The 26,166-nt window shown below is 43.9% G+C and overlaps 2 protein-coding genes across 6 annotated transcripts in view; one reads left to right on the top strand and one right to left on the bottom strand.

The window, feature by feature from the left end:
• Positions 1 to 11,866, top strand: part of LOC125688151 (activating transcription factor 7 interacting protein) — a 100,764-nt gene extending 88,898 nt beyond the window's left edge. For all 3 annotated transcript variants that reach the window (XM_048933801.1, XM_048933799.1, XM_048933800.1), the window contains exons 14-15: positions 3,552 to 3,664; positions 6,455 to 11,866. In XM_048933801.1, the coding sequence (XP_048789758.1) occupies positions 3,552 to 3,664; positions 6,455 to 6,871 (530 nt within the window). In that variant the 3' untranslated portion in view covers positions 6,872 to 11,866. The remainder of the gene's footprint in view (positions 1 to 3,551; positions 3,665 to 6,454) is intronic.
• Positions 11,867 to 14,286: 2,420 nt separating this feature from the next.
• The window catches only part of PLBD1 (phospholipase B domain containing 1), a 36,130-nt gene continuing 24,250 nt past the window's right edge, over positions 14,287 to 26,166 (bottom strand). For all 3 annotated transcript variants that reach the window (XM_048933802.1, XM_048933803.1, XM_048933804.1), the window contains 6 exons: positions 24,750 to 24,894; positions 18,273 to 18,473; positions 18,024 to 18,164; positions 16,830 to 17,015; positions 15,870 to 15,976; positions 14,287 to 14,549 (listed from right to left, as the gene is read on the bottom strand). In XM_048933802.1, the coding sequence (XP_048789759.1) occupies positions 14,382 to 14,549; positions 15,870 to 15,976; positions 16,830 to 17,015; positions 18,024 to 18,164; positions 18,273 to 18,473; positions 24,750 to 24,894 (948 nt within the window). In that variant the 3' untranslated portion in view covers positions 14,287 to 14,381. The remainder of the gene's footprint in view (positions 14,550 to 15,869; positions 15,977 to 16,829; positions 17,016 to 18,023; positions 18,165 to 18,272; positions 18,474 to 24,749; positions 24,895 to 26,166) is intronic.

Raw genomic sequence — 26,166 nt, forward strand, 5'->3', positions numbered from 1 at the left:
GTATGGCAGCACAGCCTTCTGGTGTGTCAGCCACTCTCCCAGTTTTGTGTTATCAGCAAACATTGCTGACAGTCCACTCTATTCCCTCATCCAAGTCATTGATGAATATATTGAACAGTACTGGTCCCAGTACCAAACCTTGAGGGACTCCACTAGATACAGGCCTCCAAATAGACTCTGTGCCATTGACCACAACTCTCTGGTTTCTTTCCTTTAGCCAGTTCACAGTCCACCTCGCTACCCGATTGTCCAGACCACACTACACCAAGATAGACCACATCCACTGCTTTACCATCATATACCCACCTGGTTATAGAGTCGTAGAGTCATAGAAAACTTAGAGTTGGAAGGGACCTTTAAAGGTCATCTAGTTCAACTCCCCTGCAGTGAACATGGACACCCACAGTTAAATCAGGTTGCTCAGAGCTTGATCCAGCCTCACCTTGAAAGTCTCCAGGAACAGGTCATCAACCACATCTCTAGTCAACCAGTTCTAGTGCCTCATCACTCTCACTGTAAAAGCCTTTTTCCTTATGACCAACCTAAATCTACCCTCTTTAAGCTTGAAGCCCTTTTGTTATGTCTTCGTAAAAGGATATCAGGTTGGTTAAGCGTGATTTCCCTTGGTGAAGCCATGTTGACTGCCCCTAATGATCTTCTTATCCTTGATTTGCATAGAGACAGCACCAAGGATAAGCTGTTCCATTACCTTTCCAGAAACAGATATGAGACTGACTGGTCTATAGTTACCTGGGTCCTCCTTCTTGCCCTTTTTGAAGTCTGGAGTGACATTTGCTTTCCACCAGTCCTCAGGCACCTCTGCTGTTCCCCACAGCTTACCATACATAATGGAGAGTGGGCTAGCAATGACTTCACCAGCTCCCTCAGCACCCACGGGTTCATCTCATCAGGACCCATGGATTTATGGATGTCCAGATTGCTCTATTGGTCTTGAACCCAGTCCTCATCAACTGAGGCAAATTCCTCCTTTATCCTAACTTTCTCTGGGGGCTCAAGGGTATAGGGTTCTTCAGGGTAACCTCCAGCAGTATAGACAAAGAAGGCATTCAGTAACTCTGCCTTCCCTGTGTCTTCTATCACCAGGGCACCCACCATTCATCAGTGGACCTACGCTGCCTCTAGGGTTAGTTTTATCTGCAATGGAGATAAAAATCTGCAATTTGAAGAAGCCCTTTCTGCTGCCCTTGATCCTTCTTACAAGGTTTAATTCTAAGGAGGCCTTTGCTTTTCTAGTTACCTCCCTATATTCTCTCACAACAGTCTTATATTCCTCCTAAGTGGCCAGCCCTTCCTTCCTCAATCTGCAGACTCTCCTCTTCCATTTGAGTTTGCCTATCAGTTCCATGTTTAACTATGCAGGTCTCCTGGCTCCCTTTCTTGACTTCCTGTCCATTGGGATGCTCTGATCTTGAGCTTGGAAGAAGCAGTCCTTGAATGCTAACCAACTATCTTGGGCCCCTTTGCCTTCAAGTACCCTGTCCCATGGAATTTCTTGAAAATGCCAGAGTTGGCCCTACTGAAGTCTAGAGTTGTGATTCTGCATGGTGTTCTGTTCCTGCCACGTGAGATCCTGAACTCCACCATCTTATGATCGTTGCAGCCAAGGCTGCCCTCAACTTTCACCACTTCAACCAGACCTTCCTTGTTAGTGAGAACAATATCCAGCAGCACTCCTCTCCTAGTTGGTTCATCCACTGTTTGTATCAGGAAGTTATCATCAGTGTACACAGTCTTCTGGACTGTGGATGGCTGGCTGAGTAGGCCTAGCAAATATCAGGCTAGCTAAAATCCCTCATGACAACCAGGGCCTGTAATTGTGAGGCTGCTATCAGCTGCCTGTGGAAGGCCTTGTCAAGTTCCTTATCTTGATCAGGTGGCCTGTGATAGACACCCACAACAGCATTACCTATGTCAGCCTGCCCCTTAATTCTCACCCACAAACATACAATTCACTCCTCATCTCCCCCTGGACAGGACTCAGTACACTCTAGTTGCTCTCTAACGTAAACAGCAACTCCACCACCTCGCCTTGCTCACCTGTCTTTGCTGAGAAGGGCATAGCCATCCGTGACAACATTTCAGTCATGTGATCTGTCCCACCATGTCTCTATAACCTTGATGTTGGACTTGATGATCTTGAAGGTCTTTCCCAACCTTAGAATTCTGTGATTCTATGATTCCTACCCACCTGTCTGGAAGATCAGCAGTAGGTAGTAGTCTGTCGAGTGCACCAGGCAGGGGAGTGTCCTGATGAGATCCCTAATATGGGCTCCAGGTAGACTGTAGACTTCCTTATTTTGAGAGTCAACACTGCATACTAGGCCCTCTGTTCCCTTCAGGAGTGAGTCACCAATAACTAGAATCCTCTTTTTCCTTGTGGAAGAGGTTGCTGGAAGGCATATCCAATTGAGATAAGACCTCTGGAGCAGGTTGCCTATCCTCCTCTTTGACAGCTAGTTCCTCCTGTAGGACCCCATACCTGTTCTGCAAGGTTTAACTGGAAAGGTGGGGGAGGTCAGGAGTGGATTCACTTGCTTCCTGGAGCAGGGACTTGTCTCCATTCCTCCCAGTCTCTGAGGTCCTTCCCCAACTGCCTGGTGACAAGAGGGGAGGGGATCCTCCAAATTACCTGGAGCCTCAACCTGTCCTCTATCTCAGGGTCCACCAGTCTCTCTCTCACACTCTCTGATACTCCCCAACATCTCCACTTCATCCTTCAGCTCAACTCTAGGCTGGGCAGATCATTCAACAGTTCACATCTGACACAGATGTTGTCTTTGCTCCCCTCCATTACAAGAACATGCTAGGCAACCAATAACAATGAGCAGAAAAGCACTGAGCTCATAAAACCTGTATGTCCCATCAGTAAATGGGCAAAATATTACTTAAGAGAGAGAAATGTAGTATAAAATTTGTAGCTGCTTGGTATTTTGCAAGAGTTCTGGATATTAGGTATGAAGCTATAAAATTACCTAGTTTACTCCTGCCAGTCCAGTCAGTTTGCTATGGAATGCAATGAAATGGCAATTCCTGTGAGTAGATATTCATAGTGATGTCCATTCTGTGAGGGAAGCTTCTTGTACAGTGATGTAATCTTTTCTGGTTTTCATACCATCGTAGCATACAGAGCTTCCTAGCATTTGAATGCTGAATGGTTGTCATGTTGCTGCTGCAGCATTTATGTTCTCCTTGAATCCCGAAGTGATTGGATTTATTTATTTATTTTTGTAAAGCTCAAGCTGCCTGAATCTCCTCCACTTCTCCTCCCCCATTTCTTTCATACTACAAATGACAAAAACATCATTCTGCCCCTTCTGCAGACATTAGCACGTGTTTTCTTTTACAGCTTACAAGAACAGAAAGTGGTTTTGGCTTAGTACAGTAATTAGTCTGATGGCAGTTTGAGAAGGATGTGTCAGTTTAAAATTTGGTGTCAGCCAGCTGAGTGAAGGAGTTTGGCTTCCAGTGTTCTGTTTTGCTGATTTAAAATATTCAGTACTCAGAAATATTCATTGTGCTTCTTACTACAGGCATGACAGTACGAATGCCTCAAACAACTGCATATGTTGTGAACAATGGATTAACTCTCGGATCTGGAGCACCTCAGCTTACAGTGCATCATCGACCACCACAAGTGCATGCAGTGAGTACTCTCATTTTGAAATTACTTAAGGCAATTTACAGACTTGTCTCTGCACTAGTATGTCTGAGATTGTTTCTCAGTGTGAACTGAAGAACAAGGAAATATCTTGTAGGCACATTCCAGCCACTTCACATGTATAACACCCTCATATCACCTTCAGAAAGTTCTACCAGGAACAGTGAAAGCTGTGCTATCTTGTTAGCTTACACAGGAGTTCTTCAAATGAGCAGTGTTGCATATTGAAAAATGATGTGAATTATCTGCAGGTGAATTGTGGAGTCAAGGGTACAAAAGAACTGCCACAAGAAGTTTTATTATGATTTGAAACTACAATTCATGGGATTGCCTATGAATTGGATGATAACACTTCTCTGTTGTGTGGGTGAGAGAGCACTGGAACAGGCTGCCCAGTGGGGTTGTGGAGTCTCCTTTGTGGAGATCTTCAGAAGCTACCTTTACCTGGTCCTGAGCAAACTGCCTGTAGGTGGCCCTTGCTTCAGTAGGGGTTGGACCAGATGACCTTTAGACCATCCAGCCTCAATCATCTGGTCATTTTGTGATCAGGCCTTTTACATGGTACCCCACATCATTTTCTCCAAATTGGAAGGATATGGATTTGGTGGGCAGATTGATCAATGGATAAAGAACTGGCTGCAGGATTGAGTCTAGAGGGTGGTGGCCAGTGGCTCAGTGTGTGGATGGAGATCAGTGACAAGTGGTGGCCCACAGGAGTCAGTGCTGGGACCGATACTCTTAAATATCTTAATCAATGACATTGCCAGTGGGATTGCTTGCACCCTCATCAAGTATGCTGATGACACCAAGCTGTGGGTTGCGGTCGACACACCTGAGGGACAGGATGCCATCCAGAGGGACCTGGACAGGCTAGAGAAGTGGACCCAGGAGCACCTTTTGAGGTTCAACAAATCCAAATGCAAGATCTGCATTTTGATCTTGCACCTGGGTCAAGGCAGTCCTCACTACCAATACAAGCTCCGGAGAGAAAGGATTGAGCACAGACCTGTTGAAAAAGACCTGCAAGTACTGGTGGATGGGAAGCTGGACCATGAGCCAGCAGTGTGCCTTTGCAGCCCAGAAAGTCAACCATATCCTGGGCTACATCAAAAGATGTGTGGCCAGCAAGGTGAGAGAGGTGATCCTGCCCCACTGCAGTGGTGAGGCATTACTTGGAATACTGCATCTAGATGTGGTGTCCTCAGTACAGGAGAGACATGGACCTTTTGGAGTGCATCCAGAGGAGGGCCACAGAAATGATCCAGGGAATGCAACACCTTTCCTATGAGGACAGGCTGAAAGAGCTAGGGCTATTCAGTTGGAGAAGGATCTGAGGTGACCCAATAGCAGCCTTTCACCATCTAAAAAGGAGCTACAGGAAAGAAGGGAGCAGACTTTTTAGCAGGGCCTTTGGTGATAGAACAAGGGGAAATAGCTTCAAGTTCGGGGAGGGTAGATTTAGGTTGGACATAAGGAAAAAGGCTTTTACAGTGAGAGTGATGAGGCACTAGAACTGGTTGACTAGAGATGTGGTTGATGCCCTGTCCCTGGAGACTGTCAAGGTGAGTCTGGATCAAGCCCTGAGCAACTTGATTTAGCTGTGTGAGTCCATGTTCACTGCAGGGGAGTTGAACTAGATGACCTTTAAAGGTCCCTTCCAACTCTAATGATTCAATGATTCTGTGATCAGTTTTTCAGTACAGATGCTTGCAAAAGTTAGGTAGAAGAACACAGTACAGACAACATCCTTAATTGCCAAGTCCTGAATTTTTGAGGTTTGGGTTCTTTGGTGTTTTTTTGTTTTAATCACTGCTTGGGTTGGTTCTTTCTGTCTCACCTCAAACCCTTTTTACTAAGACAAAACTTACTTTTGACTAATTTTATATCATTCTGTTGTTGAGACTGAATTATGTTGCCTGCATACTCAATTGTTACACAGTCCTCATTTTCAGTCTCCTGATTTGGTAAATATATTACCAAAGTGGCTAACAATTTTTTGAATCTAGACATTATTCAACTTTCACTGATACATAGTGAGAAGAAAGCAAGCCAATATCATGCACCAAAACTTAAACAACAAAAACCAGATAATTCCACCATGAAAAAATCCCTGGCATTGCAGTAACAAAATGTCGTGCTCACTGTAACCATATTCCTAAGTTGAAATTAACTAACATAAATAATAGACTTAGAAAAGTTTCTGTGATCGAAATATTTCAATGTAAAGTCACATTTTGCCCTTATTTCAAAACTTTCTGGAAACTGAGGCTGAGGTTTTGTGTTCAATTTAAGGTGGATAAATATGCATGTTGTTCCATTACCAGTTCTTTCTCTTGTGACTGAAAGAGCTGCCTATTGAAAAGATAATGTTGAGTTGCCAGCTCAGTCCACTGTTTAGGATGTTTCTGGGTAACGTGGAGAAGCAGCTCAGATACAGATTAGCTCAAACTCATTGTGAACCTGCCTACTCAGTCTTGGTAAATGGCCAGATGCTCACAGTCCATCATCTCATGGGTAGGAGGCAAGCAGGATATAGAGAAGTAGCTGTGGTGACAGCTTTCTTACAGTAGTGTCTTCTATGTGAATAATAACTTCTGACATCCTTGGTTTGATCCCTTCTCACCCTTTGCTTCTGTTTATGCCTGGTGCTCTCGGTACACAGGACTTTGAGTGTTTGCAGGCTGATTTCTTTCCATTTGCCTTGGGAATGATGAATTAAAACCTCTTTCCACTGCTGCAGACTTATCTTTCCCTGATTGCTCTTATATTGCATAGGAGCCACCACGCCCTGTACATCCTGCCCCGCTCCCAGAGGCACCACAGCCACCACGCCTGCCCCCTGAAGCTGCCAACACTTCTCTGCCTCAAAAACCACAGCTGAAGCTGGCACGGGTACAGAGCCAGAACGGTATTGTGCTGTCTTGGAGTGTCATAGAAGTGGACCGGAGTTGTGCCAGTGTGGACAGTTACCATCTCTACGCATACCACGAGGACCCAAGTGCTACTATGCCTTCCCAGTGGAAGAAGATAGGGGAGGTGAAGGCCCTTCCACTACCTATGGCATGCACTCTTACTCAGTTTGTGTCTGGCAGCAAATACTACTTCGCAGTCCGAGCTAAGGACATTTATGGCCGCTTCGGACCATTCTGTGACCCCCAATCTACAGATGTGATCTCCTCCCAGAGCAGTTAAACTGGAGTTCTTTGGAGCCTTTAAACCCATCCTACTTCAAAGGGTTACCCTGGTTTTGAGCGGGTTGATCCCATGCATGAAGTTCACTTTTAAATCCACTCTCTGCAGGATTAATTTAGACAGCTGTGCGATACACTACATACATTCAGAACCAAAAGAAAAATAAAGTCTCACTTCCAGCAAGAGAGCCTGTTTTTCTGGATAGGTCAAGTCATGGGCCATTCAAAAATTTCATTTTCCTTCTCATGGCAGCTGTTCCACCTAGACATCTACCTACTCTTTATTCAAGGGCACGTTGGATGCCTGGGATTCTGCTTCAGAGTGGGAGCAAAAATATAAATTGCAGTTTTTTTCTGAAGCTGAACTACATCTGTAGTGCCTATTAGGGCACTAACATGAAGGGAAGAAGAGATTTGCCTCTTGTACCTAGCTCTCTCTGAGCAGGCTGTGATACGAAAGGTGAATCAAGGTCTTGTGTGCTGGAAGATTGAGTGATCTGTTCTTAAATTACCAACAGTAATCAGCTGTCTGAGGAGAGGGAAGGGAACTTTAGTCTGGCCAAGGAACCAATGCCTGTGAATTTGGAGGTGGTGTAGTGGGGAAAAGAAATAAATCACCCCACTACTTCCTACCTCTCCTAAATAAGAGCTCTTCTCTAATGTCACCGTCCACCTCCATTCACACTTGGAGCATTCCTAGGACAGATCTGAAACTGGATTATAGAAATCACATTCACCCCTCTCTAGCTCAAATAATTTTTCTGCCTTTCCCCTTATACATCCAGCCCTGATTTTTAGATTTATTTTGTGCCTTAAACAGTAATTTCAGAAATAAATGTAGCCAGATACCTTGTGGTGTTCATTTGCTTGGAGTTACTTCTCCTTTTCCCCCCCTAGCCTTTCATTACTGCTTCTCATTTTCCTGGCCCACAGTGATTTTTTTTCTACAAAGACCAGGAAGTGACATCTACTGATGCTGGACTCATTTTTATCTGTACTTTCAATTAACCCTTCCCTCACTGCATTTAATGAGTCGTCATTTCTGTTCTGTGAAGAATATTAGAGTGTACAGACGGTATTTTCCACCAGAGCCTTTCCCTCCTGTTCCTTTGGGAAAGCTGTATGCTGCATTTCAGCCAAAGAAACCTATGTGGTGTAGCACCATGAAAGCTTCTACTTGTTTACACTCAGTTTAGATGTTCAGGTGGTAGAAAAATGCACAAAGTTGGCTTCTTAGTCCTCTATCCCAGTCACCTGCCTGCCTCTGCAGAAAACTAACACACCCAGAGTAGTTTACACACTGGCCCAAAATTTGTGAGCAGCTGCAAATGTTCCTAGAAGCTTTCATGATGCTTCTGAGCTGGGAAATCAAAACAGTGCATCTGCCCCACTATCCTGTTGACATGTTCTTAAGCTTTTTTTATGCGTAGCCAATTTCTAACACCTGAACAAGAAAGGATATGTAAGATCTTTATTTTGGCATTTTTAAAAACAAGGACAGTGTTTTGTTTCTGTCCAGCAGAACCAAATACTGGATTTAGAAGGGAAAATGTTTGGGCTTTTTTTAGATTCACTTCCCCACCTGACAAAGCTGTAGACTTTACATATTTCTTAATTCCAATACTGGCTGTCTTGAAAAATTGAAATACTAAGCAAGGTTGAAAAAGTCACAGAATACGGCTAGTGAAATAATCTATGTGATAATAGATTCTTAAGTTGCGTTCCCTTCAAGAAAATTATGTGAAAGAAACTCAGTTGTAGACTTTTGTCCATACTACTTTACTGCACTCCTTCATGCAGCTGGGATTGTTGCTTCCGTCAGGTGAGTAACAAATACTGTCAGTATGGGAGTTGTATTGATTTGGGTAAGCAGAAATTCTATCTAAATCCGTGTATCATGAGAGAAGGCTTGCACTGAATCTCATGTATGAAAAGTGTTTAACTTTTCCTTTGAATAACAGTTGTCCCCATATTGCTGGTGCCAATGATCAGTAATGCCTTGATTTTTTCTATGTGGAATTAAATGTTTTCTCTGCCTATTTCAAGGAATAATTAATAGTTCATTTACACTACTTATGAAAAGTTGAGTTATTATAAAGGAAGTTCTGTAGTAGAGGTTTAGAGCAATTTCTTCCAGTTGGTGGCTGTTGAAGCATCAGTTTACTTTAATGTCTTTGAGTTGGTACTAAAGGGCTGTTAGCCATATCAGTACAGTGGGGTTTTTATAATTTGAAAGTTAAAATAAATGTTAGAATCCAGTCTGGAATTTATGCTGCTTACTGAATTTTGATTCCAGCCTCAGCTATACATGAGCTCTTCTATAGTTTGTGCTTGCTCTTAGATCACAGTTGTTACTAGCTTTGTCTTGCTTGGGATAGCGGGTGGTGAGAATCCTGTGTCACAATTTGTTTTCCTTTCTCCGGTGGATGTAATAGTTGGGATGGCCTGATACTGTGTGGAGGTTTTGCGGACTGCATCTTTAGAGAAAAGACCTATTTATTTATTTACTAAAGAAAGATGTTCTCAACAGAGTTGACACTGGCTTCTTGCTTAATAGTATCTTCTGTTACATATGGCAGAGCGCAGCTCATTTTTTTTAATAGATAAGCAAGTTAGCTACTGTTTGCTAAGTGAGGCCGTTGCAGTTGTGGAGTGAAAGCAGACATCTCTCATTGCAGCAGAGATGTTAAGATCCAATTTCAGGATCTTAAGCAAGTGCTGGTGGCCAAGTACATGATAAAGCATAGCTTGATTTTTCAGATGCCTTGCTCAGCGTGGAGACGTTGCAGGTAGCGGTTCTTAACACTGATGTGCAGAGAACTATGCCACTTCTGTAAAACTGTTTCACTGTGGAACAGATATCTGCAGTGAGTACTTACCCCTTATGCTAATGAATGGGAGTATTGCTTAACTCAAATGGCACTTTTCCCAATGTTTTTGAGTGACTGTTTTTTATTTATCATTTAATCTCCCAGAAACAATAAAAATATTGAGAAACTGAATTTCCTCCACTAACACATTCAGAAATAACTGGTTTCATTTAGTAAAATTTATTTGGAAGTGTTACCAAAATATCTGGGAACATTCAGCACAGGTCTGTTAATACTGTGCTTTAGACTGGAGTCATCATAGAAGTGTTGGTTACCGAGGATTCTAGTATTTCATTTTTAAATATGCTACAAGTCTCTACACAGCTTTCAATTGGTAGACTAGACTTAGAACAGTTCAGTTGGAAGGGATCTGCAGAGATCATGAAGTCCAAATGGCTGACCACTTCAGGGCCACAACCGAGTTAAAGCATGTTATTAGGGACATTATCTATATGCCTCCCTGTTCCTACAGCAAGTTTTTCCATGTGTATTTTCAGTACCCTAGTATAAATTGTACCTGGCCAATGAGTTGTGCTGGTACCACTGGGTGCATGACATATTAGCTGCACCACCTCAGATCTAGTTCTTCATGTTTTGGCAAACACTGCACTGATTCTACTACAGTTTTTATTTTCATCATGTTTCTGGTTTGGTTTAGGTTTGATTTGTGCCTACGGGCAAGAAGTAACTTAAGTTAGTTCTGTTTCTGGTTGGAAGGAAGCCCTCCTGTGGAGTGCTGGTGGCAAAATGCCATTCTTTTCCACCGAGTTCCTCCTAGTTACAGCTTCACTGACCTCCTTTATTTCAGTACAAGTCTTAAAAAGCTTTACTGGATTCAAATAGCTAAACCTTTGGAAGGGTGTAGACTGTAGATGTAGCATGTGTACTGCAGCTGCAGTAACAACTCAAGAAGATGTAAGGGTGCGGAAGCAGGTTCCTTTCAGCCTGTGTTTACTTCTGTGCTCCAGCCCAGCTTCCCTGAGGGTGGCAGTTCTCAGCTCTGCTTCTTTCAGTGTGCTTGCTACCCTTTAACATGTTAGATCACTGAGCACTAGCAGTGACGCACTCACACACCCAACATTTTTAGCACAAGGCTGGAAATGCCCATGGTGTCTTCCCTGTAAAAATAAGGGTCTTATCCTGCTTCCTTTGAAAATAATGGCAAAACCCCCTCGTGCCTTCAGTGGGAGCTTGATTGGGGCCCAATAGTAGGATCTGAGCACTGTTTTACACTATAACAAAATATCCATACACTTCTTTCTTTATGCTGTTTGTCTTAAGAGTCCACTAAATCAGAATCTGTATTATATGTAGGGACCAGGTCAGATGTGTTCTTGCTCCCCAAACAGCCATTCCCCGGTTCTAGACTATTGTATACACTGTACAAAATCAAGCTGTGATTCTGCCTTCTTATAAACTTCAGTATTTTCATTTGGTCAAAAATATCTATCCAGATTTTTTAAAATAGAAGCTTGATATATTAAATATATATTTTTTTAATTTGTTAGTTGGGGCAGGGGCGGGCATTGTATGAAAACACTGGAGAGTGGAGTTCAAATGACAATGACTGTGCCGCCCTGCCACCACATCTGTGTTCCCTTCTGAATAACTTCTGAGGGGCTAAGAAATTGCTAAGAAAAAGCAAATGAATTGATCTTTTCCTCCTTTCTGCCCACTTGTTAGAATGCATCTTTATTTCTCATTGTCATTGCACAGGCTAAGCATTCCTTTTTGTTTTGTTTTGTTCTAATATATATTATATGCACACACACATATATTTATATATATTTGAAGTGCTGTCTTAATTTAATGGAGTATATCTGTAAATAAGACAACTGGGTAGTAACTGTTTGGGGAGTCCTGTTCAGCTGTAGTAAGTTCTTTGCTATTGAGTCAAACATGCAAAATCCTTTGCAAGTAGCTCCATCCGACTTCTTGTTTTGCTTTGCAGCTGGACTTGTAAATACAAAAGGACTGCTTTTATGTCCAATTTAAACTGGGCAGTTGCAAATTCTCCCCATTTTTGTATGTACTGTAGATTAGTGTGTGTGTACGTGTTAACTGTAGTGGGGTTTTGTCTGACAAGCCTGAAATTTATACTTTGAAATAAACTACTGGGTTTTTAACGTTTTGAGTCATCTGTGCTCAGTTCCAGACATCTCAGGTGACAAAGCACCACGTGTGTGTGTGCTCATGCTCTCCAGCCATGCTGCCTCGTGGAGGATGGGGCAGCGCCAGCTTTTCAGTTCTGCAGTCACAGTGCCACTTTGGTCAAGTAACGTCCACAGCAGTGATGTGGCTCCAGGTCATTCCTAGAAAGCCAGCTGTGTGATGCTGCTCCTCCAGGCTTCCCACCAGAGCAGAAATTAAAGCAATATGCTAAGTTCTAGAAAGTTGCAAAGAGGGGCTACCAGACATTCCTAAGAGTTGCACATACTTAGGAGTGCCGAGCCCACACTTGAAGGGCAGCATCATTAACCTACGGTGGTAATAGTTCCCTGGCACTTAGTAAAACGGGCGTCAAGTCACTGACTGAAAGACTCTGTACGGACTCATGTTAAGTGATGGCTGAATACAACCACACTTGAAAGTCCACACCTTGAAAGACTTTCTGCCTGTTTAGAACTGACTGTTCAGAATACTTGTCTACTTTCTGCCTCTAGTTTGGACCATTACTTTCATTCAAACATTAGCTTAAGCACTTTGCTCAAGCAGTGTTACAATTGCAGCTTGTGTAGGTGCTGTGCTAGGGATAGGAGCTGTGTCCCAGTCGCTGTGGCTGCATTCAGCCTGAGCCGGGCTGTTGATGGAGGAAGGACAGGGTGCAGTACAGCAAGCATGTGGTTGTGAACCCAGCACACCCATTAACAGCAAAAGTGTCACATGGGTTAGTTTTACAGCTCACAAGGTCCCATTTATGTAAATACTTAATCAGAGAAAAGGGCTCTTCAAAGCAGAACTCTGTTTTCCCACTGAGTTGAAAATCACAAGGCCATTCCTGTCATAGGGTAGGAGGCTCATGGTGTGAGAAGGGCTTATATCCCCTTCCTTGGGAGCTTACAAAGTGGCATCTCAGCTGCTGACTGCATCCATGTCCAGCACAGGGAAGCATCCACATGTACCCCAGCGAAAAACAGTCTAACACAGGAAGCTATGGCTAGTTCACTGGTCCCTATGGACTGACATTGAAACAATGCACTTCTATTTGTGCTTTTTGTTTTCAAATATAAAAATGGGAAAAGTTGGCAGTAAGTACCATCTCTCCTGTTGCTTAGGAGTAACAGAATTCCTCCGACTGCTCTCTGCTTCCATCTCAGCGAGCTGCTGCTTCCCAGCAGGTTCCTCCAGCACCGGCTACCTCCTCTCCTGCAGGTGGGGTCCTCTGGGGTCCTTGGCAGCAGCCTTTGCCCACTTACAGGAGTTGGAAATGCACCTCAAGGCAGCAAACAGGAGCAAACATCTGAAGGCTGCACAGTGTTCATATTTGGTGTTTATTCTGAAAGCACCAAGCCCGCTGCCCTGTAAGGATGGAGCCTGCCCTTGTCACAGCAAGGGCTCACGGCACTGACCAACCAGGCAGAGGCAGCTGCCCTTGATCAAGGGCCAGCAGGAACTACATCCACACTCTCCAAGCAAAGACAAGCTGAGTAGCACATGCGGGCACAGCATCCTCCCCAAACTGTCAGTAGGGACATCTCCTCCTCCCCCACCTCGGGGAAAGATACTTGTGCAGCACTATCTCTTCGCTCATATGTGGCATCAAGGGAACATCATGTTTATTCTCCGTCCAACAGCAGAACAGCTGAATGTACAGCAATTTTATGTGTACCCCTGCAGCCACTTAGTCCTCATGCAGTGCAGATGCCCTCTGTAGCCTCGTACGTACTTCCTCCTGCTCCAGCAAATAAATTATTTCATTCTCTGCACTGATTTTGAGCCTCAGCAAAACCTGCGTTATTAATTTCTGGTCTCCCTTGCCCCTTGGCAGAAATCAAGCACAATGTGACAGCCAGATATTTAGGGCAAAGTGTCAGTCAATATGCAGTAACCTACTTCCTTCCCCAGCCCTTGCCAAAACCTCACACACTTCTGCCTACACGATTTGGGGTGGTACTGTGCTCTGTTTAAATTGGACTGTCAAGGCCAAGAGCTGTTTATTTGTTGTGTATGTAATTAAGAAGGCTCAGTTACCTGCTATGGAGAACATGGCTGTGACTCTGACAGTAACATTCCCCGCTGATAAGCAACTTGCAGCACATTGCCAGCACTGCTCAGACTAAAGGCAGCCATGAAGCCAGCACAGAGGTAAAGCCATGAGGCTCAGACCAGTCCTGGAGACAGCTCCTATGTCTAGACACAGATCACTTCTATGACTGCACAGCAGTTCATTCGTGCTCTGGGAGCGGCTGAGATGATGCTCACATGGACAAAGGGCAGCACGGCGCCTGTTGTTTCCCATCCATCCCAGCTGAAGGGCCACCCAGACAGCCCAGAGGAGCAGAGCACGTGCTGTGCCACACAGAGCAGGAGAGGGGCAGGCAAGGCGTGGGGATGTGTACATCCAGCTGGATTTATTACACACAGGAATGAAAGTTTCCGTGAAAAAAAGTAAAATCCCATTTTGGAGTATCAATGCTGATTTTACAAGATTGGCCTCATGGTGACAAATTTGAAGTTGTACGATTCAGGCAGGCCCTGATGGTGTGTGTTGTTGAACCGCCTCCAAGTGAAGACCGGGAGACCGCCCTGCACTGGGGGACCATTGATGGCGGTGGCCGTGAATGCTGAGGCCAGGCGGAAATCTGACACCTGCAATAGAGGACAGAATGGTTGGCCGGTGTTTGACATGCACCCATCCCATAGCAGAAACAGCTCAGATTTGGTAACAAACACCACAGCAAAGAAAAGGAGCAAGGGGAAACGCATGCTGCTCAGGCAGAATTCCTCCCCTGTACACAGGTATCTTCAGCCACAAAGGCAGTAGTGAAGGGGCAGCAGAAAGCACACACAGCCCTTCGCACTATCCAGGGTGATAGCAGCGCATCCACTTTCACAGCAGTCCTCTCTGTGCCTGGGCACCCCAAAAGGCCATGAGGGCAGCCTAAGATGATCTAGCGTAAGCTCTGCTGTGTTAAGCTCTTCGTCCATCCCTTGGAAACTGTCAGACAAGGGCAGGACAGTTACACAACTGCCTGGAGCCCCCCACTCTGTTTCTTCATTACCTCCCAGTACAGCCCAGCCCAGTCTAACTGGTGTCAAAGGTACCTGCTCCCTTGCCGGACACCTCTATACAGCAGTTTTCTGGTTTCACAATGTAACAACAGGGAGCTCCTGCTGGCCACCGCAGCAAGCAGGCAGGCTAGCCTGGGCTCGAGCAAGCTGAGAGGAGACACTCAGCTCTGGTAGTGCCCAAGGGGGCTCCCATTCCAGTCTTCAAACTCAACCCCAAGAAGGTGGCTGGACCTCGCAGGATCTACCAGAATGCCAGGGCTGAACAGCTGTACATACAGGTGTTGCCCCTCGCAGTGAAAAAACCACACAGGATGCCCAGAAGAACTGCAGCTTTCTCCAACACATTGGGTCCAAGGATTTCCCCATGTTTCCTTCCTTAAAAAAAGTGATCCTTGGCAAACTTTGCTCAAAGCAGTTTTGCAGAGAGGTGAAGACATGGAGCAGGGTGATTCACTGAAGAGCAAGGCTTTTGTAAAGGTAAAATTAAAAGGAGGATAAAGACACATTCTTGTGGGCTCTGGGGACGCAACCAAGCAGCCTCCATGACCAAGAGGCCCAGAGTGTGCAGCAATCATTTTCTCTACCTTCCTCCAAGCAATGTAAGGACTCATTTCAACCTTCACTCAGGCTCATCCTGCTGCAAAGCTTCAGGGCTTAGCCCCTAAACAAAACAGGTTCCCATGGACAACATTCTTCTGTGTATTTCCCTGTGCACCCTCTGCAACACCAATGTACCAGGACTGGTGTCAGGGTGAGGAGCAGTACTGGGACAGAGTGAAGAGATGAAGCAGGTCTGGCCATGCCCACCCCAATGCAGGAAAACACACCACAGGTGTGAGAAGAGCACAAAGAGACTGCAGCAAACATTTGGCAGAGACAGAAATTGGGGTTATTTACCTTGGAGTCATAGCAGCCTGCAGGCACTGGGAAGGAAGGATTCAGGTCTTCTCGGCAGCAAATGGTGTTGCAGGGATTGTGTTCAGCGTAAGGATCGTGCTGGTAATCTGGGGAGAAATGGTGCAGGCAGGGAAGAAAAGGAAACAAATGAGTCCCTTTACGCAAAGTCCTCTACTTCTCAAGTCCCAAACCCTTAGTAAGTACACAGTTTATCACATTGCTTTCATACTTCTCACCAGGTTTCAGATAGAAACCAGTGCTTGTGTAAAGGCAAGTTCCAAATCTAAGTCAATTTAGCTATTTCTACATCCAAGGGGCACTGCTGCCCACCTCTAACCACAAACACCCCTAATTCCACGGGACAGAAGTTTGCAGGAATTTCATGACTCCTCAAAAAAGCAGAACAGAAAGGAGTGGGAGGCAAGGAACAAAGAGTGCAGCAGTGAGAGCCTTCCTGTTCCTGTTTTGGAACAAAGTAAGCAGAAGGAGCAAAGCCTTCAAATACCCACTGCAGTAGCTGCAAGAGGGAAGAAGGACAAGTCTTAACACTTGCGAGCATGCTGCTACTCATAACCCAATCAGTAGCAATACCACACCCTGGGAGAGGCCTCTCAATGCCCAAGCACAGTAATCAGTGTGCTCCCTGTAATTGGGAATCAAAATATAGCATCCAAAGCTATTTGTACTGAGAGACGGGCTTAGGCAGAAGTTAATTATGCTGGTTTTAATCCAGTAACAAGAACCCTGTCAGGGAAAAACGGAGCAGAGCATTACCTACTGAAGACTCTCCTTCCTGGACTGCGGGAGCTGAAAGGGTGGGCAGAAGCCAAACTCACTTCAAGTTTCTGCACTTACAGCAGTGTAACTAATCTAAACTAAGTAACACTTTTCACTATAATAAAAGTAAAGTAACACTGCTTTTTTATGATCAGCTCCAAAACACAAGAATATATTTCTTACTGTTATATCTCATGATGTACTTCATGCTTTCTAAGTTGGTCACCTTGCCCTGGTCTCGACGGAAGATTTTTGCTCGTGGCGCAAGCTCATACGAGAAATCCAGCCCATACTTCTCAACATATGACGCATACCCACTGAGATTGTAAATCTTCTGATGGAAAGGAATATTGTATGAAGGCCAGTAACCTGCAAGGGAAAGAAATAACCTGTTAGACAATTGGAAAAGCTGAACACTCTTGCTTGAATAAAAGCAAAAAAAAAAACCCAACACATATTCCATGGTGCGTTGCCTTAACAGCATTTCGAGGAACAACACGTCAAACTGGTTTGAAAGAAACAAAATAAGGCAACAGATCAACTGGAATGACTGGGGTTGACTCCCTGCATAACACACACAGGCAACCCGCCCCCAGACTTCCACCCTGAGGACTCATCCTGCAGAACAGCTGAGATCAGACTTGCAGGAGCCTGAGGTAAAGACACAGATCAGCTACAGCCCTCCTGTAGAGGTTACACTCTTCGGGGCTTTGCAAGGAAAGGTCTTTTCCTGCCACCAAGCTTTGCTGCATGAGACTTTAGTGAATGTGCTCCCTTTTCTCCCTTCTTCCCAACTCACCGAGATGCAATAATGCACCGTGCAATGAAGACAGATGGCAACTAAAAAGAATAAATAAAAACTCCTAAACAAACACATTCGTAACAGAGCATGGGTCCCAAAGCAGCAGTTAGAAAGAGAGACCTGGGGAGAAACAAACAAAAACTGGAGATGAACAGATATATAGGAACCATGAGGCAAGCAGGGGTGAGCAGGAGACAGGTCTGCAGAGAACACACAGATGCGTTACTGACCAGTGGAGACTGGAAAGCTGTGGCTGCGCAGAGGGTAAGGAGATGCAGGGGTAGATGCACACTTGCCACTTGAGGGTTAAGAAGCAGTTGACCTAAGCAGAGTGAAAAGCTCTTCTGCATCCCAGGCTCTGCAAGACTACAGAATCCATGCAGACAGTGCAGTATTCAGCCTAAGACAGGCTTAACCTAGGGATGACAGTGTGGGAACGGAGGGATGTTCACACAAGGCCTTCTAACTTGAACCTCAGTACTAGTGTTCAGTAAGCCCTCTCCATGCACAAAGCACACTCAGCTAGCACAAAGACATGGTTTTCCTAAGCCAGCAAACACTACAGGAGCTATTACCTTTCCGGAGAACATTTGTTTGATCAGAATATTCCACAAGGGTTGGGATCTGCTCAACAATGTACAACGCACCATCATCGAGGCTCTTCTGTAGCTTGACCTTCTTCAGGTCCAGCACCATGTACTGATTGTTGTAGGTCCCTAAGTACGAGAACAAAGAGTTACATGCCCTGTCTGGGAAAGAAAAGGAGCGTGAGGGGGGGAAGGAACACATTCCTTCTCTCAAGGTTCAAGTGAAAGTGTACTTACCAGAGTTGCATTTTGAAAAGGTTTCTGCCCAAGCTTTGCCATTGTCTGCCATCATGTTAGCAATGCGGACCCTCTGCCAAGCAAACAGGGATTCAGGCACCACTTGCTTGATGAGGGTTTGGTTGAACACACTGTTGGTGGTCTGCAACATTATCAAGCCGCTGCCTAGTATGTAAAAGTCGTCTAGGGACACTAAAAAGCCTTAAATAACAATGACACAAAAATTGTTATCTCTGAACCCTTGTTGTATTCACAGAACAAAGCAATCCAAGACAGAATGACATAAAGGAGAGTGCACGTGCAACTTTTAAATGAAGCCATAAAAATATTAAAGATGAGATGGCAATTTCTGCTAGCACTATACACCCACTGTCAGCACAGTTTCTCCCTTGTCATGCTTTCAACAGACACAACTTCCTTTGTTTGGAGCATTTGTTTTCAGGTTTGTTTCTCACATTTTTCCACTTGTTTCCCTTTCACATGTCAAGCAGTGGCTATTTCCAGGAATTACATGGTGTACAAGTGGTTGTTTCTAACAAAGAAGTTTCTTAAAAAAAAAAAACAAACATAACAACTCCACAAACAAATCTTCATCAACCAGTTTTCAGAGTTTTTTGTTTCTTTGTTCTGAATGAATCTTCTCTGGACTAAATGAGCTAAGCAGAAAAGTCTTTCTTCTTAATCTTTTCCAATCTAACTATTCTAAAAAATGTCTCCAAGAAACGGTGGCAACTCAAATTACAAGGCACCTCCTGCATGTGAGAGAAAGTTCTACCTACTCTTGTCTGCGATGTGTCACCATTGAAAAGCCAAGCCAAACTCAATGCCGCCATGACTCTCTGAGCAGGATCCCTTTCCAGGCTACATGCCAATAGAAGCATTAGTCCCAACTGCAGCAGAATTGCAAATGTCAGCTGTAAAGCCATGGGTAGCATGGCAACTATTTACAAAGAAGAAATAATTTGAGATTCTCCAGAGGATACAGAGCTGGCAGTCACCAGGCTGGGGAAATGTGGTTAATTGAGCTGCTGATGGAAAAGTCATCCAGAACCTGGTCTCTTGCTAGTCAGCTTTTAGTGACATCACTCTTTTTCAAAGAGTACGAAATGCTAAAATTGTGTAATAGCCTAATACTTACGCTCCACTGCGACATCTACAGAAGGCCTCATTAATACGCTCTGCAAACAAAGCAAGGCCAGCAACCTGTGAGAGCCAGAAAAACAACTCAGTCCTGCCTCTTGTCCTTGGCTCTCACCAAAAGGCAGACCTCCTTCCAGCAATGCTTAAGGGCTTCACTTTAGCAAAAAATTTTTTAAGTCCCAAGACCTCAAATCAGAACAGGTCCAGGAAAATATACTTTATAGTCACCTGTTCTGTAAAGACACATTGGTATAGAACAGGGAGAGCACCCTGGCAGACTGTGGGTCCTAGTACTTTATTCTCAGAAACAGCAGCAATAAATAAAGCATACAAATAGCAAAACTATGTCAAGTAAATAAGGACAAGAAAGGAAACACTCTAAATCTGGCTCTGTCGGACTATTTTATACCAAGAACTATCTACTCCAGAGATAAGCTGTTGCATAATAAGTCATGTGCTTGTCCAAAGAGAGCAGAAATGGAGCTGGTAAACAACTGATTCCAACACAGCACCAATGCCCATGTGGGTACCAGCGCTAAGTGACCCACTTCAAAATAAACTGAATAGCTTTTTCATCTTTTTCAAACCAACTTAAACTGAGAAGCTGAATTAACTGAAGTGTGAACTCTAATGTAGACCTCACCCAGGCATTAAGCAACAGTACATCCCACATGACCTACCTACCGTAGGTCCCATGTGACCAACACGGGTAGGGCCCTTCCAGCCCCTACTGAGGGGTTCCGAGATTCTGTAAGTTGCAAAGCTAAACTGAGCTGAAAAAAAGTGGCTTTTTTTTCTAGGCCTTACTATTTACTAAGTTTCCTCCTGCACTGCTTTTATAATACTATGTGCCGTCCGTGATACGTCATTACTAGCTCAATTATACAGAGACAACATATGGCATTACGACTTAAGGTACAGGCACTCCTGAGGCAACAGGAAGTTAAACACGTATGACAGATTTACCATGGACAAAGACAGCCACAAAAATAAACCCAGGTGAAGTCTATAGATATCAAGAGCTATTTGATATCCTCATGTCCTTCTCATTTTTTTTCACTATGTACAAGAATCTGCTGTAATTGAAACTGTCTTCCAGGTAAACTGTACAAAGAGATAACAGTGACATATTTTCTCTGTAAATCCATCTCTCATTTTTATCAGCTACTCTCAATCTTAATTTTTTTTTTCCCCTCTCCCTCTTTCAATTGACCTGACTCTTCCTACACAAAAACAAATAAAAGCACTTCTGATTGCATTTTCAGGGCCCTAATCATTAGATGCAGTTTCTGGAATACCGAAGTTTCTAGAGTCTGGAGCTTCACTCACAGTACTATTAATTAGCCAAGCAAAACAAAACACTTTTTGAAATCTGAGCCATAGAGTTCCCTGGGGAGCACACTGCATAGCATGCAGGGGTACCATGCTCCTGGTAGCTATTGTTCCAAAAGAGGTAGCAGCTGCTTTATCAACCAGATGGCATCCCTCTTTTCTGGTATTTTAAAAGGTCGTTGTGCTCATTGGTGTACAGAAAGGTGCAGTATTACAGTCTGAAAGTCAGAGACAGGATGTCTAGACATTACCTCCCAGGGATGAGAGTAGCTCCTGGCCACAATGTCCACTGCTCTGGGCTACAGGCACATTTAACAGTGGGAAAGGAGCTGCCTTCTTTGTCTGAATTTTCTTAATCCCACTAGGAGCTGCTTTTCCAAGACTGCACAGCCAGCTTCATTTCACTTGCAAACCTCTCCCAGGCACTAAGCAATAGTACATACCATGCCAGAGATGAGATAACAGAGCCATCAAGTGGATCAGATACTTTTCCCTGCTCATCCCCAGGTTTTAGGTACATATTGAAGGGAGCTGGTAAGCAAGAAATAGTTTGGCAAAATTCATGAGCAGAGGAGAATTTGCCAGTCCACTGAATACAAGGCCTAATGCCCTTTCAATGTGTTGTTCCTCCTCAAAGCAAGGACATCTTTCCTCTTCATCCTGCCTCAGCAGCACAAAGCCATGCATCGGAATGGCCTTGTGCTATCTCATGCCTGTCTCAACCAAGGAAGATCCTGACAGCAGGCCAAAGGTGCAAAGCTGCTATAAAGTTCTTAATTGTTGTGTTTGAGCAACTAGAAACAGAACAAGACTGCAGCTCATCTAGAAAAAGGGGGTCACTATCCAACCCATCATGCTTGGGTCCAAATGGTAGGTTCCCTTTTCTAAATGGGGCTCAAGACTAACAACAAGCAGATGGGGATTATGGAAACCTATCTTCTCTTGCTGCCCAAGGAAACCAACAACTTTCAATAGCTAATAGGGCTCATTACTTCCTATGGCTCAGTGAGGCAGTACAGAACAGTGACTGCACAGTTGGGGCATTTTGATTGCTCTTAGCTCTGCTGTTTTACTGGACTTGTCCTGCACCTGTCTATCTACTCCATGGCATCACATTTGTTATCCCTCCAAATGAGCATAGTTTCACTAACAGCTGTGAATAACCATAACATGGCCTGTATCTTTCTGCTGTGAAGAAACTCACTAGCTACATTGCGTACTTAAAGTCTCAACAGAACACTGATGTCAGAGTTGAGTCATTCCTCCCTTCCAGAGATTTGCACAGCCGTTCTGCATGTAGCTCTTTACATATGCTTTCAACAAAAAAGAAAGTTAAAAGTGTGAGCAAGGGTTTAAGTGAGGTTTAGGATTAGCATGGAAATGAGCTGCAGGTGGATGAATCCTTCTCCAAAAGCAGGGCTTACTATTCCCATTCCCACATAATAGTTTCTCCCCCCCTCCACTCCCCCAGTGCTACCGTTGCTCTGCAAGGAGGAGAGCAGCAAGGAGACAAACTGAAGCAGCATGGTTTGAGCATGCTGGCAAGAATTGCTGGGGCAGAAGAGATGGACTCTGCAGTTCGAGGCTGTTCTCCTATCTACTGAGTCTCAACAAAGGAGAGGAAGCACAAGGCCTTACAGCTGTAGCATAATGCATAAGTTGTTCTACATCATGTTTAGTTAATAGGTTTAGATCCTCAAAACTGAGTAATAACAAATAGATTTTTACAGTGTAATTTCACAATCTTGCCTGTCTTTTGAAAATCAGTAAATAAACTGAAAAATTTTACTCCATGATTCCAGGAGAAATCAGGGAATTGGCACATTCCTTCTCAGAATACAAGCATCTCCTTGAAGTGTTTCCGACACAGCTTTTGGACAGTTTTACTTCATAACCAGACTACCAGGTGACAGAAATTTATGAATTCCTCAGTTGTCACTGAAGGCCCAGAAAGAAACCTGCCTCTTAACATTTTGTCTCCCTCCAAAGTCAATACTTCTATGTTCAAGAGGATCGGGTAGGGTATTATTCAGTTGAGCTTACCAAGAACCAGTAAAAATGTCTCAGATAGTACCTGTCAGGGCAGAGAAGAAGAGCAAGAACTTGCATGCAGGGAGAAGGTACAATGGCCAAGCTGAACCATGGCCAGGGCCTGTGAATTCCATGGTCAGATGCCCTGAAAATCTACAGCTTCATCTGATTATAACACAGAGCATAGGAACCTCTCAGTCCCCTCCTTCCTGCATGATGTCCTGAGGTCACTACCAGGCCAGTGGCTTCACAGCTTGATCACCTTCCGTAGAACTGCACGTTTGTGAGCTACACCCACAGCTAACCTGATTTGCTGCAGTCAGTGGATGGTGCTCACTTAGCTTGCGGTGCTGCCTTGTAATTAGGCGGCTAGCAAGTGCACTTGTCATACCACAGCTCTCTCAAACTCCACTGCAGCCATGGGAACTATGTTTTGCAACAGCTCTTACTAAATTCTGTTGGTAGAAGTAAACTTCACCATATCACTGAGTCAGAGTCCAGCTGGAACAGGCAAGCTTCAAAATAAGCCCTCTCTTACAAGTCCCTGCAGACTCCAGGCTCAGGGAAGCACACTGGGATTCTGTACAGTAACAAACAGACTCGGATCATTTTAGCACAGCAGCAGCTGATTTTCAGGTACCTTCCATACAGTGTGGTTTATTTTCCTGTCAAAACATACGTATTTCACTCTGCATTAAGAATCCACAAAAGGAATAACACAATCAGCATATACACCCACTAACAAAACAGTAATATTAAATAATAATAAAAGTCACTCTGCATGGCCGATCCTGATCCCAATCTTGAATCTACAGCACAGCACAGTATGCAGTAGCTAGAAAACACGTTTACACTCTCTAGAAGAACAGCACTATGCACAGCAGTATTTCTTCTGAGAGCTACGAGATCCAGAATGACCTCTGATACTTTCAGGTGACGAAGAGAGCTCAGGCCTTTACAGCCTTTACTTCCTACCAGGTTACACATGCTCCACAAAATTCCTTCTGAAAAGCACTGAAATTCCTCAGACACTCCATGCTCCTGAAAGGCTGTTTGTTTTACAAACATTTGCCAAAATTCTTCTAACTCCTTCCTTAAAGTGAAAATCACAGAACAAGTTATATTCCTGTGGGTCAATTGAGGAAGGTCAGAACCCCTTGCCTCCACAGGAAGGCAAGTACAGTAATTAATCAAAGCAAAGACTCAAACCATCAGCCAATACAATTTCATCAGAAGCAGATAATCTCCTCCTGCACACACTTTGCTTTAAAAAGTTGAAGACTGAGTGCCTGGCAATTTTTTATTTTGAAATTCCACCTTTAAAAACGCATGCGTTGCTGACACATACAAAGAGTCCTACATTTGTTCTTGTGTTTTTTTCCCCGTGTTTTTCAGTACTACGCTAAGCTGCTTAGAGTACATGTTATACCACTGAAATATTCAGTGCTGGCAATTTCTTCAGGAAACTTGAGAATACTATTTCCTGCCTAATCTTCCCAAGAGGGATTGGAAGTGCTCTTGCTGGATATATTTCTGACACGTGAAATACGCGTGAAAACACTCCCCTTTGCCACATTAATAAAGAAGCTGCAAGAGGAGAACAAAATGACTGGAAGTTTGCTCACCCAACATTAAAGAAGTCTCTGCAATTCCTAACAGCTACTGTTTGATAATCTCCAAGCAACAGTCATGCCACAGTGCTACACAGAACTGTTCAAAACTGCACTATCACCAGACACGTGAATGCCATTGACAAGGTTAGAAGTTCAGTAGTTGAAATGACTTTGCACTACACAAAGCAAGATCTAAAGTAGCTTGCCTGCGTTGCAAGTAGTAGAATATTCAACTAGTACTGCTCTGAGAGCTGAATGTGATTAACCAACAGCAAAAAATACAAGATGTTCCAAACTGAAAATTGGATAAGACATTTTGTCCTCTCAGTGGCTTGTGAGATGCCTTTTTTTTTGACATTACCTGGGTAACTGCTGAATGAGACACGGTTGGTGCTAGTGTATGGATCAACTATATTGAAGTTCCAATGCTTATATATTCTCAGTGTGGCTGCATATGTAAACCAGCTGGAATGGGCAAAATATATGTTCTCATATCCAGGTAAAACCTGGAAAACAAAAAGAATGATGAACCATTTCAGGTCCTATTATACCTTGTGTGCTTTGTATTTGAAAGAAACTGGGAGAACAACTTGTTTTAAGTAGCTTAACAAACTGCACTGTTCAAGAAGGAGCAGATTCTTGTGTCTTTTAACTGTGCACTAAACAATGAATTTTTGACACCTTTGGAAATAATTCCTGTTCATGTGTTGTTTTCAAATAATTAGTTGCCATTGTTCAAAATTAAACAATTTAGGTCTTTTTAGGACACCTGTGTCACAAGACATGTTTTCTTTCCCCAGTTTACTCTTGAATGCTTGTGTTGATGCATTCAAATCAGCTCTCCGCAAACATATCAAATATTAACTTAGAACATTCTCTTTCTCTGTAAATACCTCTGAGAAATTATGAAGTACAGAACAAAATGCAAATACATTTATTCTGAAAAGGTAAATGCATATTGATAGTACATCTTAAACAGTTTCCCTGGTTCTAAGATTTACTGCTAGTTCAAACCTCTTGCTGTAGGCAATTTAAGATGCATATTTTTGCTCTGGGTTACAGATCTCCGTACACTGCCCAGGTTATTGATAGTTTTAGCTGAATAAATTAATTGCAGCCACAATGTATCAGACGTTTATATTCAAAGCATTTTAATCCATCACTACTCTCACTGGAAAGCTATCAAGAACATCACTGCTAACACTAAGTAAACTTCTTTTATGAGGGCTGTTGTGAAAGCAATGCCTCCTATTTTATCATGGTGGCCCACAGCTTCAGGGACGGATGGTGGTGGTACAGCAGTAGAGGCTGAACCTTCCCCCAGTATTGTTACATTTTGTTGCAGTGCGACAGAGGGCAGCAGAGGGGCAGTCTGACAAAATGGCATCTGACATGGAAGTGTGGATGAAGCAAAGGTGTGTCACTGAATTCCTGCATGTGGAAAAATGGCACTCACTGACATTTATCGCTGATTGCTGAACGGCTATAGAGACCAAACAGTGGATGTAAGCACATCAAGGCAGTGGGTGGTGCATTTCAGCACTGGCAACAGTGAAGAGAAAGACAAGACGCATTCCAGATGGCCACACACAGATCTCACACCACAAAACGAATAGAGTCTCAATCAGCTCATCTGCACAAATCAGCAGATTTTGACCAGGGAACTGGGTACGGAGCTGAATACTGACTTCAGTGTGTTGGAAACAATGGCGGCAATGTTGGAATACCAGAAGGTTTGCACCAGGTGGGTCCCATAAATGCTCATCCAAGAACAGAAA

Source organism: Lagopus muta, chromosome 1, assembly GCF_023343835.1.
Source record: "Lagopus muta isolate bLagMut1 chromosome 1, bLagMut1 primary, whole genome shotgun sequence".
Classification (NCBI taxonomy): Eukaryota; Metazoa; Chordata; class Aves; order Galliformes; family Phasianidae; genus Lagopus; species Lagopus muta.